General features: G+C 35.4%; 1 protein-coding gene across 51 annotated transcripts in view; it reads left to right on the top strand.

Moving 5' to 3' along the window:
• smoc1 (SPARC related modular calcium binding 1) overlaps positions 1 to 16,248 on the top strand; it is a 156,991-nt gene that overhangs the window by 104,769 nt on the left and 35,974 nt on the right. For 13 of the 51 annotated variants that reach the window (XM_073926885.1, XM_021467092.3, XM_073926862.1 and 10 more), the window contains 2 exon segments: positions 1,822 to 1,905; positions 3,175 to 3,255. In XM_073926885.1, the coding sequence (XP_073782986.1) occupies positions 1,822 to 1,905; positions 3,175 to 3,255 (165 nt within the window). 51 annotated transcript variants of the gene reach the window in all.

Raw genomic sequence — 16,248 nt, forward strand, 5'->3', positions numbered from 1 at the left:
GTAAATCCAAGGAATCAAGTTTGAATAATTTTTTTCATCATGCGGCTGTCTTTTAAAAAGCGAAATGAAGGCTGCGGTGGGAAGAAACCTGGAAGTTTCACATGAGTCACACAGGAGTGTTGTGTACCTGGTTTTATATCTTATCAGCGAAGAGAAAGCGACACAAATTTATCATTTCACCATCTTCCGAATGACCCAAAGCTCCATTCTGAATGGAAAGTGAAAATAAAAAGGGATGTCAGACCTCCTCGTTAAGGGAAATGGCAGTAGTTAGCTAACGTTTTCTTTCCCAGAGACACGTTTTAGATGCCATTTATTAAACTCAAGTTAATGAACGGATTCTTTTACTATATTTGACTTGTCACGATACTAAATTTTGATACTGAAATTTATAAAACCTGTCAATTTCCCACTAACATTCAAGCGCTGTTGAACGCAACACTGCTGATTCGCCATAGTGTTCAACTATGCTCACCAGCAGGTGGACTGTGGGTTTGTGTCACTGCATGAGAGTCTGTTGCTCTCAGCCTTATACTCTGAAAAAAGTGTTGCCTGCAGAATTGTTGCAAATAATTGATTTGTGTTGAATTTAAACAAACAAATTAAGTTTAATAATGTTCAACTTAATTTGTTTGTTTAAATTCAGCCCAAATAAATTGTTTACAACCACTTAACGTAACTGGCTTCTACGTATATACGTAGAACAAAAAAAAACTCAAGGACCGAGGAATCGAATCAAGTGAAAAGACACGTCCTCGTATTGTTTAGCGTCACTTCAAAGCGTCAATTAATGCTGGATTTGACTTGCACGTTTGGATTAACTGCATGTCATTAAAGTCATTCTCTATTTTCTAATAATCAATAAAGAAACATTCATTTAATAATACAAAGGAATAAGCCATTCAAATAAAGAGCTCAGTCAGCAGATGGCGGGCGGGTGCGGTTTTAAAAATTGGTCAAAAATGTTAGTGCGGATGGATGGCGGACGGATGATGAGTTTTGTGATGCGGTTGCGGATGAAATAATAGCCCATCCGCGCATCTCTAGTTACTACAGCAGGGGAGTTCTCGAGATCTACCTGAGCTCAAACTGCCCTCCCGCCTTGCAACAGGAGGGAGCCCTGGGCTCGAGGATCTCATGAGCTCAGGGCTCTCTCTCCCGGGACAGCATGCCAAACAAGCTTTTATAATTAATCATCAGCTAAGTGTGAACTCTTGAAGCGTATAAAAAAAAAAAATGTGTTTTTGAGAGACCAAAAGTTTAATATCAGTATTCAATTGTGGCCAGTTTGTTATCTACATAAAAATCCTTCACTTTCAGATTTTTTTTATCGTAATCTCATGTAATTCAGTTCAGCAAACTGCTGATATTCTTTAAATTGGTTTTTGTTGCCACCTCATTGTGCCATTAGCACTGTGGTTTTGGCCCGTCCACTGCCAGAGCCTACAATGATGTGAGCACAAGGAAATCAGCCAGAATGCAATAGAACATAAATGGGTAAGTACTGTAGGATGTTTAACATTTTTAAATAATCATGACAATTTTGGCACTAATTGCCTTATTATAAACAGTTGAATCACAGTCTAAACAGTACACCTTTAAAAGCTTATACTGTATGTTTGTGTGTGTGTGTGTGTGTGCGCGTGTGATGCTGAGTGGTTGAGCACTGTTATATATCTTTGTTTTCTCACTTTTCTTTTCCCACTTTGTACCCTCTATCACTCACCCACTTTGATTTCTGTGCTATTGGCCGGGCCATGTGCAAATCCCAATCATTCAACAGTTGTGGAGAGTAGATTGTATTAACCTCAATAATGGTAGTCTCTTTCCGTTTCTTTCTCACCCTCAATCCAGATGATGGTTCCAAGCCCACACCGACCATGGAGCCGCATGTTGTGCCAGAAGGTGAGGGTAAGTCTGGACACCTTGAAAAAAAATAAGCTATACAATAGCAACCAGCCGATTCGAATGTTATCACTTTAGGTGTTGAGTGGGGGTTATCAGTGGTTATCAGCTGACAGATATGGGCCAGTAGGGGACTTCCGTGCCTACTGGTTATCATCCATCCACATGGTTAATCAGCTATAGATCACATATGGCTGCGGCCGGAAGTTAACAAGAATTATTTATATTATTTATTAGATTTCCTGTTAGTTGTAATTCATTAACATCAACCCCAACCCTAAACCCAACCATCACAGTGATGTAACTACAGATCTGGATCTGGAGTCTTCTCTTTAAGTATAGCAGATGTGGATGGATGATAACAGCCTTTTGAGCCTACCAGTAAGTGCAGAAGGTTGCTACTGGCCTATATCTATCAGCTGATAACCACTGATAACGGCCGTTCAATCGAGTTTTAACATTTGAATCAGGTGATTGGAACTAGGGATGCACCGATATGGATTTTTGGGCCGATATTGATAACCGATAATTCTTCAGAATTGGAGGCCAATAACCGATATATATATATATTTATTTATTTATTTATTTATTTATATATATATATATATATATATATATATATATATATATATATATATATATATATATATATATATATATATATATATATATATATATATATATATATATATATATATATATATATATATATATTTATTTATATATATATATATATTTATTTATATATATATATATATATTTATATATATATATATATATATATATATATATATATATATATAAATATATATATATATATATATATATATATATATATATATATATATATATATATATATATATATATATATATATATATATCAGTTATTGGCCTCCAATTCTTGAGAGTTATCGGTAATTATATACTGTATATAGGCCGATAACTATAAATATTTCAACAAACAAAGTAACAAAGCACAGACTTTGAAGGAAGCTCCTTTGAAGCTCCATTATAGTGCGCTGGACATGTCTAAACATGTTCCACTCTTGCATGCACGAGGCAGTCAGTTCTTTACAATTATGTAATCCATCGGCTAAAAGATATCGGTCTAATTTAGACCTCGGACCGATAACAATAGCTTTAAAAATAGGATTTATCAGCCGATAACGATATGGCCGCCGATATATTGTGCATCCCTAATAGTAACACAACAAACGCACATTGCTATTACCAATAATTGTGTTTTTCTAATTCCGTTTTGACCACAGAGATTACTGCTCCTACATTGTGGATTAAGCAGCTGGTGTACAAAGAGAACAAACAAAACAGTTCGAATAGTAGGAAGTCAGGTGAGAATCCATCCATCCACTTCACCAACTATAGTTCTAACAATAGGAAGTCAGGTGAGAATCCATTCATCCATCCTTGAATTGAAACTTTAATGCGGTCATCATGAGCTGCCTTTTTACATTGTGTACTGATCTCTGATGTCCACTCATTATAACCTCTCTAATTAACATCTGTTCCCCCCTGAATGATGTCAAAGCAAGACATGTGCACACTGATTTTTATCTTAAATAATAATAAAAATAAAAGAATAAGTTTATAATAACCTAACCATGATAATGGTTCCTACCATTGTTGATGCATGAAAGGTAGAAACTGGGAGATCTAGGGCCCTATCTTGCAAACTGCACAATAAGGCGCAAGACGTGTTTCCACGACGTGTTGCTAGTTTCAGACCAACGCAACCTTAATTTTCCCGTTTTCCACCATGTTGTTTAAATAGCAAATCCATGTGCACCACTTTGTGGACTCATGGGTGTTTCAGTCTAGAAAAGAGGTGTGTTAAGGCGCATTGTTGGCACATTGTTTGCTATTTTGAGTATTTTGAATCCATAAAACTAAAACATGCCCCTAAAGCTAACACTTATTAAGGGATGAGCAAATCATACTAAAACATACAAATGAGATGTGAAATTCATATGAATCGGTCATTAAATAAAAAGTTACATATTTCCATGAAATTGTAGAAGATTTAGCTGATCTTTTTTACACAGTTTTTGAAGTAAAATGTACAGAATGTTTTTATAGCACATTGACCTCTTTAAATAGAAGCAAAAATCAATTCATTCCCTTCTCAGAGCAATAATGAACTAAAACCCACACATTTCCAAGTTGTGTTAACACATAAAAGTCTGCTGGCTTGTCTACAAAGTACCACATAATTATTTCAAAGCATCGCCATGGCAGTGTCCAAGTCTGCCTATTCAGGCGCACTTGATTGTGCAACAGTTCTGTTCCAGTTTTAGATTTAATATCCAGCATATCCAGGGACGAGAAACCTAACACTGCTAAAGTTGTGGCGCCCCTCTTTCTCTGTTTGTCTCCACTCTCCTCTGTGTAATTTGTTTAGCTTTCTGTGTCTCCTTTACAATTTCCTTCAAATGAGTTGAGCACCCTCTGGCCATGCTCAGTCAACTCTGTCAAGCAGTTTTTGGGCAGTGTGGTTGAGAGGTAGGGGATCAGAATTTTTTTTTTAGTAGAGAAATAGCGCAGATTTTAGGACTGATTGTAGATTAATACAGTTGAAGCCAAAATCGTGAGCCCATTCATTTTTGTTTTGCTTTTTTAAACTGTATGCAAGTTGTGTGTATTTTTTTTTTTTTTTTTTTTTGGTTTAGTCCCTATACTAACACTTTAGCACAAGGACCAGTTCTCACTTTAAACTACTAACTTATTATTTGCCTATAATATTAATAATAATGATAATAATAATAATAATAATAATAATAATAATAATTATTATTATTATTATTATTATTATTATTATTATTGCTATTATTATTATTATTATTATTATTATTCCTTAAATGTATATAATGCTTTTCTAGACACTCAAAGTGCTTTACACATTGGGGGGAATCTCCTCATCCACCACCAGTGTGTAGCATCCACCTAGATGACGTGACAGCAGCCTTATTGCACCAGACCGCACTCCACACACCAGCTGATTAGTGGAGAGGAGACAGAGTGAGGAAGCCAATTATGATATGAGGAAGATTAGAAGGCCATGATGGACAGAGGCCAGTGGGCAGATTTTGCCAGAATGCCGGGGTTAAACACCTAGTCTTTTTCGAAGGAAATCCTGGAATTTTTTACGACCACAGAGTCGGAATCTCATACGAAAGACGGCGCTCACTGAGCAGTATAGAGTCCCCTTCACTATACTTCTGCATGATCTTATTCCTAATACCTACCCAACAAATAAACCCAACTACTAACTGTTAATAAGTTGCACATTAGGAGTTAATTGAGCTAAAAGTCAGTGGTTTAATAGCTCAAATTGTACCTTAAAATAAAATGCTACTAAGTTTTTACGTCCAGTGGTATTACTGTATAAGCTAATTGCATGTGTGGCCTCAGGGTATCCACTGAGTCCTAAAAAGTCTTACAATCTAAAATTTAATGTCTTAAATTTACTGAAATATTGTGTTGTAGGTCTTAAATCCTTTTCAAACAGGTCTTAATTTTCATTTTGTTCATGTATAACTAGCCAATATGGCCAACACCCATCCAGTAAATACTGTAAATAATAATAAATTTAACCTTTTTTATTTAAGAATGTACTTTTTAGCTGTATTTGCCATAACGTTTTAATTATGTTTTTACATTAATTGTTTCTGGACAGACTGTTTAAAAAAAAAAAAAAAAAAAAAAAAAAAATATATATATATATATATATATATATATATATATATATATATATATATATATATATATATAATATATATATATATATATATATATATATATATATATATATATATATTAATATATATATATATATATATATATATATATATATATATATTAATATATATATATATATATATATATATATATATATATATATATATATATATATAATATATATATATATATATATATATATATATATATATATATATATATATATATATATATTTTTTTTTATTATTTATTTATCTTTAAAACATTTTTTTAATTTATTTTTTTAAGAAAGGTTATGTTGAAAAAAGTGTATGTAAACAAATAGAGCTTGCTTGTTTTGACACAATATTTTTTTTTTATATTTTGCTCAATTAACTAAATTATATATATATATATATATATATATATATATATATATATATATATATATATATATATATATTATATATATATATATATTTTTTTTTTTAATTATTATTTTTGTATTATTTAATTTATTAAATTATTAAATAAGATTGATAGTCCAAATAAATTATTTTACACCTGTGCCATTTGTAAAATTCCTGTATAAGCCTAAAATTAAATTCATGGTGGTCTTAAAATATCTTAAAGATCCTGCTGACCCTGGGCCTATAATTGGTAGACACAAAAAAAAGAATCTTTATATTCCATCAGAGAAAAATCGACAAAACCTTGACTAAAGATTTTCTGTGCTGAAGGAAACACTTACCTTGAGCAGACAAGTTGTATATCTACACTGACAAGCCTTTGGAACGCTCCACAGTCTCCTCCTGTGACCAATTAGCATCTGTTGCACATCAACATTGTTCAACAAGAACAGCAGACCCATGGTCATCACGAGGGTGCTTTTTGGGGCCGAAAATGATGGAGTTGGCATTAGACTCGACCGTTGCTGCTCATAGGGAGCGTGTGTGGGATCTGGAGTTAATTGAAACACTCAGATGTTGCTTTTGCTGCTAAAGTAAATCTCGAAGAAGGCCAAGTTTCCATCTCTCAGTGCATTGTGGGTGGTACGCATCAGTTAGATCTTTCACACATCAACTCGTGCAGTTATAACAGTGAACATGCTCATCCAAGGTGAGGTAAAAAGTGGGAGTCTATGGTGATTGCGGTTGTGGTCACTGAGAAACAGAACAGCCAGTAATTACCATCGCGTACCCTCGGATTTGGGGATAGAAGTAGCATTGTGAGTTTGAACTAGCTACCGTATACAAAAGCCCCTGCTGGTTTCAGCGTGGGTATAGTGGCGTTGCAAAACAAACAAGAAGAAGAAAGGAACAGGCATACGATGATGCTACTGAGGAAGTCTTTTGCTGCTCCACAATGATTGTATAATCATATCTGCATTCTTAGGAAAACAATATATAAATATTTTAGGAAAATGCCACAGACTACTTTTAATTCATAGGTATTTTTACTTACATCACCCTGTGGACAGTATGATATATTAACCCTAAGTAAGCAGGAGCCCGTATTCGGGGCGTGGCTAGGCGTGACGGTGTAATTTATTACCTTTGTTTATTGCAAATAATCAACTATTTATCAAAAACAAGGCATCATTTGAAAGTTATGACACTCTAGTTTCATGTTCTGAACTTATTTTTCAAATCTGTGCACCAGAGAGAAAAGGGTTAAATCAAATCCTTAAGAACCGGACATTTAATGAACGGCAATGCTTACGTTTCAACGTGTGTAGTTTTGATCAGCGGTAACGATTCCAGGAAACAACAGCATGCAGATGAGTGTAAGGGTCCAGAATTGAAAATACATCCCAGTTTTTCATCCAAAACAAAAGAGAACTTAGGAAAAAAAACAAAAATCGTCGAGTCATTTAGGCTCCGATAATGCATGATGTCTATTTTAAATGAAATATTGATTATATGCCGCATTTTAATGATAAAAGCCATGTTATTCTCGTAGTCTAGACTCTTCCGGACAAAATGATCCCTCCCTTGTTTCTATCATCCACTTACAGCCTTTGTTACATGGCCCTAAAAGAAGCCAACTTCTGACTGGATCAGCAAGGTGTCAATCTTCGCACCTCGCGTTTACGCTGAATAATGCCAGCCAATGCCTAGCCAGCAAAGTTTAGATGGATGGATGAAGTAGCCAATCAACTGACCTTTACAGTGATACACAGTTTACGTAGTTTCCGCATACAGTTTTGGATGAATGCCGTATAATTGAATAAAAAGTGACTTAGAATTTTCATTGCAATGTCAACCAGAAAAAAGATAAAGACAAAGAGAGTTTATTCTTTGTTACTAATATTATATTATATTATATTATATTATATTATATTATATTATATTATATTATATTATATTATATTATATTATATTATATTATATTATATTATATACTTTCAATCCTTCTAAATATGAGTAAAAAATACACACGTGTGTGTGTGTGTGTGTGTGTGTGTGTGTGTGTGTGTGTGTGTGTGTGTGTGTGTGTGTGTACATACATACATACACCAACCCTGTGTTTTAAGGTCATTTTAGGAAGTTTTCCCTATTTAATCACACATAATTTCTGTGAAAATGACTGGTAAATGTATTTCTGATGATTTACAGTGCTCAGCATGCATACATACACCCCTCACAAACATTTTAAATTAATATTTTTTATGAATTTGCTGTTTGTTCAAACTACTTGTATATTTTTGTAACAATTGAATTGTTTTATGTTCAATCCTCCTTAATTTGTAAGAAATAATAAGTTGACTGAATTCCTTCTTGTTGTTCCAACACAAATCTGTTTAACAACAGTATTTAACAACACAAATCTATTGTTATATTTGTGCAAATACATTAGATTAGACAGTACTGAAGCAAAATCTGGAGATAATCTAACAAAATAGCTTCAGATATTGGTCCAAAAACTAGTACAACCAATTTTATATGTTATAGAAAAATATTAAATACATATTTAAGAAAGAGGAATTGAAAAATTTTGTAGAAATTGTGTTGGTTGTAATTTTTTAGCAAATTTTGCTTGAATTTAATTGTATTATCCTTCAGTTTCTAAATATGTTCAGTGACTAAAGTATTACTTTAATAAATATATCGGTTTAATAAATCTGTTAAGTTTAAATGCACCCAAATGCATTGCCTGTAATCACTGAGAAATGGATACATATATCAATTATTAATTATGCTGAGCACTGTATGTAATTCTGAATAAAAATAAACAACAAACATAGAAGAACATAAAGTGTGGCATTATTGGTTCCACAAAACAAAAAAGTACAAGGAGAAAGAAAAATGAACATTTTTGAAGAATTTTTAAACATTTTAAATATATTTCATTCTATAAAGCATTTTAAATGGTAATTAATATAAATGTTAATAGTGAAAATATCTACATTTTTGAAATATATTATTTAATTTGGATTTTAAAGAGTTGCATCTGTTTGAGCAACACAATAGTCTATACAGTTGGGGAAAGATGGAGGCAGAGGAATAAATGGCCAAAGACTCCCAATTGGTCTCACTTTTAATAAGATTTCTACTATTATATAGCTATATAACTATTATATAGCTATATATAATTGCAGATACAGTGTACTAGTTGTCACATATAAGGATAGAGGCAGGTGATATTAATCTTAGGGTGGGCTACAGTAAATGTGTTATCACACATATACATTTTTAAATAAAATGTGCATGTTAGGAAGTTCTTAAGCGATTAGACATCTTTGGTCCATCCATTGCAAAAAAAAAAAAAAAAAAAAAAAAAAAATATATATATATATATATATATATATATATATATATATATATATATATATATATATATATATATATATTATAATAATAATAAATAAAATACAATATATATATATTGGTTGGTTGGCTGACTGGCTGGTTGGTTGAGTAATTGGTGGGTTGGCTAGTTGATTGGTTGGCTGGTTGATTGGTTGGTTGGTGGGTTGGCAAGTTAAGTGAGTGGTTAGTTGGTTGGCTGGCTGGCTGGCTGGTTGATTGGCTGGTTGGTTGGTTGGTTGGTTAGTTGGTTGCTTTAGTTGGTTGCTTGCTTGCTTGCTTGTTCGGTTGGCTGGCTGGTTGAGTAATTGGTTGGTTGGTTGCTTGCTTGGTTGGTTGGCTGGTTGGCTTGTTGAGTAGTTGGTTGGTTGGCTGGTTGAGTAATTGGTTGGTTGGTTGGTTGGTTGGCTTGTTGAGTGGTTGGTTGGTTGGTTGGCTGGTTGAGTGGTTGGTTGGTTGGTTGGTTGGTTGGTTGGTTGGTTGGTTGGTTGGTTGGTTGGTTGGTTGGTTGGTTGGTTGGTTGGCTGGTTGGTTGGCTGACTCGTTGGCCGATTGAGTAGTTGGTTGGTTGGTCGGTTGAGTAATTGGTTGGTTGGTCGGTCGGTTGAGTAATTGGTTGGTTGGCTGGTTGAGTAATTGGTTGGTTGGTTGGTTGGTTGGTTGGCTTGTTGAGTGGTTGGTTGGCTTGATGAGTGGTTGGTTGGCTGGTTGAGTAATTGGTTGGTTGGTTGGTTGGTTGGTTGGCTGGTTGGTTTGCTGGTTGGCTTGTTGAGTAGTTGGTTGGTTAGTTGGCTGGCTGGTTGAGTAATTGGTTGGCTAGTTGGTTGGCTGGTTGGTTGGTTGGTTGGTTGGTTGGCTGGCTGGCCGGTTGGCCGGTTAAGTAGTTGGTTGGTTGGCTGGTTGAGTAATTAGTTGGTTGGTTGGTTGGCTGGCTGGTTGAGTAATTGGTTGGTTGGTTGGTTGGTTGGTTGGTTGGTTGGCTGTTTGGCTGGTTGAGTAATTGGTTGGTTGGCTTGGTTGAGTAATTGGTTGGTTGGCTGGTTGAGTAATTGGTTTATTGGTTGGTTGGTTGGTCGGTCAATTGGTTGGCTGTTTGGTGGGTTAGTTGGTTGGTCGGTTGGTTGGCTGTTAGGCTGTATGGTTGGTTGGTCGATCAGTCAGTTGGTCAGTTTGCTGGTTGACTGGTTGAGTAATTGGTTGGTTGGTTGGTTGATTGATTTGATTGGTTGGTTGCATTCTCTTACATATAGCATCACTATTTGCCAGTTTACATGAAAGAAATTAAAATGACGATTGAACATGAATACTATCATAAAATGTATAAATGTTTGACATGAGTGTCCATAAACCTTTCCATTTCCTCTGTGTAGCGTTCATATGCCTGGGGAGAATATGGTGCCCACTCCTCCTCTTCTGGCCCATCATACCCTCTCCTGTTACTTTATGAGAGCAAAATCCATATATCCAAGCCTGGAGGGATTATTTACACCACAGCTGAAAACAATTGAAGGGATCGCATATGAAGAAAGAGGGACAGAAAGAGAGAGCGAGATATCTCAAAGAGAAAGAGGGAATTTGCTGTGTTTACAGGAGGCTGATAAGTCTGAATTTCAAGCTATTTTGTTTGGCCAGATCTTGGCACGACGAAACGCATGAGGCTCTGATTTTCAGCCGCGATAGTGAGGAAATCAGTAGAGTTTACCTACAACATACCGCGCATAAACTAATCAATACCAGCCTGTAAACAATGAGATGATAACCACAGCAGGGCGTTCTGAGGAACAAGCAATGAGCTCTCACCTCGGCTGTATTCTCTCTTACATCTGTTTGTTTAAACAGAACTCGTTTCTCGCTTCTTGGAACAAACAGAGGCCGAATGCATAAAAATGACTCTATCGTGTAAAGAGAGGAGGGTTGGATTAAGTTTTTACGTGCGAGTCTGTAAAAAAATGAATACATAACCAAAATGTGACGCAAACAGGATTAAATGTGAGACTGTCCATCCTTTCTGTCCTGTTTTATTGTATTAGGAGGAGAGAGAGAGAGAGATAGAGAAAACAATTTTCTTTTGGGAATCCCAGCTGCTTGGCGCCAGTATACCCTCGCTACAATAAACAGTGCTAAATAATTTAGATATGAAGGAACCTTGGCGAGAAGCACAGGACTCTGCCGTGAACACTTGAGTGCAGATTGTGAGCCCATCTCTGGAAAAGAGGACATATTAATGTTCCAATAGCTAACTCTCCCCCATTCCTTGTCTTCGCAGTCAGGTTCCACTTAAAACACCCCGAGCCTTGTTCCCGATCACGCCAACGCTGTCAGTCCCTTTACCAGAACTGTTTGTAATGGAGACAAAAGCAAAAACAGCAGGATATGGTTACACACTGAATGGGGTTGTAGCTCATGGTTTTCATTTAAAGGCTCAGACGAACCCCTCTGTGTGGGTAGTGGCGTTTTCCTCTGTTTAATTCTCTCACACTCCAGATCTTGTCCTACCTCAGCATCATCCCTCATATTCCAGCCAGGAATTGTATACTTCTCTCGAAATTCATTTGGGCACCATTTAATATATATATATATATATATATATATATATATATATATATATATATATATATATATATATATATATATATATATATATATATATATATTTTTTTTTTTTTTTCTTTTTTTTTCTCCCAAACAAACTGAAACTTGTATTAGATAAATTGAGGCACAAGGTTCTGTGGTGACATGATTTATTTATTTTTTATTTATTTTTTTTTGGCGGCACTAGTCGAGAGGTAAACAATTATAGAACTGAAACAAAAGACAAAGAAAAATTACTTTTAAAATAACAAATGTGAGGTTTTGAAGGAGGAAGGCAGAAAAAAAGTAAAACAATTTCAACTTAAAAATTTTTAAAAACTAACAAAAATAAATTAAATTGCGAAAATTAATAATGTCTTTTCTGGGCAACCTAATGTAGAGCTTTAATCAGGCCATAAAAGTTAGGCCTGATAGGGTCCGAGCCCGACAGAATTCGGCCCGAGCCCAACAAGTACATTTTGATTGACAGCTTTTAAAAGCCCGAACCCGTTTACAGCCCGACATTATTCAAATGTGCACATACACACAGCTCTTTTGCCTTTTTTCAAGAATGAGTCTTTTATATGTGTTTTTTATTTTTATATGTGTGTTTATGTGTGTCATTTATTCATGACAAATGTAGGATATGGGCCACTTAGAAGCTGGAACAAAGAAATAAAATAAGTCTTGTGTAACATCGTAACATCTCAGCACTCTGAATAGGCCTAAGTGCATCTTTAAATTGGCCAACACACCAATAAAAATAAGTCTTTCTTAACAGATTAAATTAAAATAAACTATAAAATTACTATCTATTTATTCATATTTGGCAATAATGATATTAAGATAAAGGCTCTGCAGGATTTCTTTTACCACTTCTCTTCACAATCTGGCATTAAGGTGACGGTGAAGCTGAGTAATAAAAGAACAATGCCAATAGTAGCCTATATACTCTATCTACATTATGATTTTATGGTTTAATTAATATTTAGTTATAATTTGAAAATCCTTTACTCACCAAGATTCGGCTACGTGTTTTTGTGGAGGAACATTATTGAATCCACTGTAGACGGCTTTAGCACAGTCCTACGCTCACTGAGCAGCACTGAAGACCCTTTCACTGCTGCTGCTACTAGCCGGGATGCATACTGTTCTCGCAACTTTTGCATGTTTTGGGTACACTTTAAAAAATGGCCGTGATTTCAACGGTAAAAAACTGTAAGAATACTACAGTACAAATCCGTAACCTGGTCAACGGTATGTTTCCTTAATATATACGGCGAATAACCGTAAAATGACTTTCCCAGATTTCCCTGCATGGCACATAACTTTACATGCATTTGGTTGACATTATTATGGATCTTTTTAGTTGTTTCCCCATCAGTTATGTACGTTAGAGATTTATGTTACATCTAATGTTGATAAGCAATGTTTATTTCATGACTTTAATTTTATGCGTGATACCATACTGGTGTTTAGTAGCTGTGTGAATGACACTGAGCACCTTCTATATGCTGATACTCTTTTCTGCTTGAGGGAAAAGTTGATTGTGATGAGCATTGGCTCATTATGTAACTTCCTCATCACCACCTGCATGTGGTGCTAAAGTGTCTAACTGTTCATTCAAAATACAGACATTTTACCTCTATAAATTAATAAAATACGGTAATTTACCGTAAAATTGAAAAATTACTTTTACGGTTTGTATCGTGTTTTTAACGGTAAAGTACTGGCAACCACAGCTTCCGTTTTTTTACCGTAAATTTTACGGAATTATTTTTCACAGTGTAGGAATGTTTTTTTCATCTTCCACCAGTCAATAACATCCATTTCATTTTCCATGATAGCGGTTTCAGTGTAGCGAGTGACCTCGTCATTTTCCTAGTCAGCTTGCTGTACATTGCTGTTTAGCACTCTACTGTAATATGCAGGTTATGAGCGACTGCCGAAATACCTTGACGGCTAGAATGACCGTTCTTATTGAACTGGCCGCTGGCCTGACCGCAGACAAAATTCACTATTTTTGACTTCTCCGTCATCATGTTTCAACTTTGCAGGGATGGGCTTTCATGTTGTAACAAACGATTTAGTTACTTTCTTGTGTTAATCTAAATGCATCACATGACTGTTCATTCACTGCGCAAGCCCAAGCCTGGCCCGACCCCGTCTAAAATTATAGACAGACCCCGTTCAGGCAAAGATCTTCAGCTCTAACCTAAAGCGACAGAACATTTATTTGTTACTCTCAGCAAACATATCAACCAGTACCAAGTGTGCCATGCCTCCAAACACAACACTCTCAGAAATAAAGGTATGCAAGCTGTCACTGGGGTGGCACCTTTTCAAAAGAAACAAATTAGTACCTAAAAGGTCCATATTAATACCTCAAGGGTACATATTAGTATCTACAAAGTACAAAAGTGTTCCTCTTAATTATTTTTAGGTACTATTATATACTTTTGAGGTACCAATATGAACCCTTTAGGTACAAATGTGTACCTTTTGAAAAGGTACCACCCCAGTGACAGCTCGTATCTTTATTTCATAGAGTGAATAATACCATTTGTATAGGGATAGATCAGATGATTGTTAGATATAACACATGCTCGGAAGTGATGTCGTTATCATGTCAACTTTGTTCACAGACGCTTGCAACTCTTGACCCACATTTGAGTTATTCTGATTAGACAACTGCTGTGGAACTGACATTAATGAGCACCACTACATGTAAAAGTTAACCTGTTTTACTATGACATGCCATCTAAAAATGCGATACACATGTGCAAGGTACTGCAGAAGACACGAGTGGTCACGCACATCTGCTAACTGCATTTACTTCACCCGCTTCGGATGTTATCACTTGATTGAATGGGCGTTTTCAGTGGTTATCAGCTGATAGATATGGGCCAGTAGGGACTTTCTGCGCCTACTGGTAGGCTCAGTATGCTGTTATCATACATACACATGGTTAATCAGCTATACCAATAGAGAAGACTCCAGATCTGTTTTTACATTACTGTGACAGTTGGGGTAGGGGTAGACGTTAATACATTAAAATTAATGGAAAATGTAATAAATAATATAAATAATTATTCAAAGAATCTGAGTCTTCCATAATACACACACTTATTAATGATTCCTACTTGTCCTCCTCTTGATGATGTGTAGGCAAAATCTGATATGTAGTGGGGAAAAAAACAAGAATGAGTTCATCAGATGCCTGATTTGAACCCGGTTCATGATCGATCGTGTCAAAACATGTTGCCATTCGCTTTACGAGCCACTCACACTACTGTTTGTCGCTCTCTTTAGATATGTTGTCTCTGTCAATCAAACGGTGATGGGCGGGAATTACTCAAGGTGAGGTGTGCTATTTGCACTTAGCCTAAATAGACATTACAAAATCGGCATCCAACTCCCCTCGCAGCTAGGGGCCCCAAGTGTAATACCCATTGGTTAACCTGGCCCTGATCAGAGATAAAGGTATTTCTGATGATTTATGTATTTCTGAATAAAAAGAAACCAAGGGCATACAATAGAAATCAAGAAGACTTGAGAGAGTTTTGTATGACTTAAGCATCTGTGCAATCTAATGATTAACAGCTTGAGTGTCCCGGGCTGCTGTGCCGTAAGGGAGCCGCGGTTCTGATGACTGTTCTCGCGGCACGATATTCACTAAACATATGATTAAAAGTGACATGAATCAGTAGTGCTAAAAAACTCTTCAGCACCCTGCTAGCTGGATTAGCCTCAACATGTGGTGTTGTTATACTTGGCCCGATGCACTACAAGTGAGCAACATACTAAATGGATTTCAACATAAATAGTGATTTATGAGACAAGGCGTTAAAGCATTTAAAAGAACATCTCTCATGTGTCCTTTGTGTTAATAAATCCTGGGAAATTAAATCCTAATGTGTTAGAGGACTTCAGAAAAGATGTCTCCCGAAAGAGTTTAAGTGTATAATCTCTAACATCAATTCGGGGATGTTTTATCGTGGCTGATCTTAGTAGAGTCTAAATCATTTTGATGACAGAGCTTGAATGGGTTCTGGGGTTCAGTGGAATTGTATTCCATGCCAAAAAAAAAATGCAAAATAAATTAATAACAACTGTAATTAATGATATTAATCATTGGTGTAAAGTAGTCTCAGAAATATAATATTAGTAGGAGCAAATGGTGAATTAGTCAGACACTTTTTGCAAATGTTGATACCTCTATGTAAATTT

This window comes from Danio rerio, chromosome 17, assembly GCF_049306965.1.
Source record: "Danio rerio strain Tuebingen ecotype United States chromosome 17, GRCz12tu, whole genome shotgun sequence".
Taxonomy (NCBI): domain Eukaryota; kingdom Metazoa; phylum Chordata; class Actinopteri; order Cypriniformes; family Danionidae; genus Danio; species Danio rerio.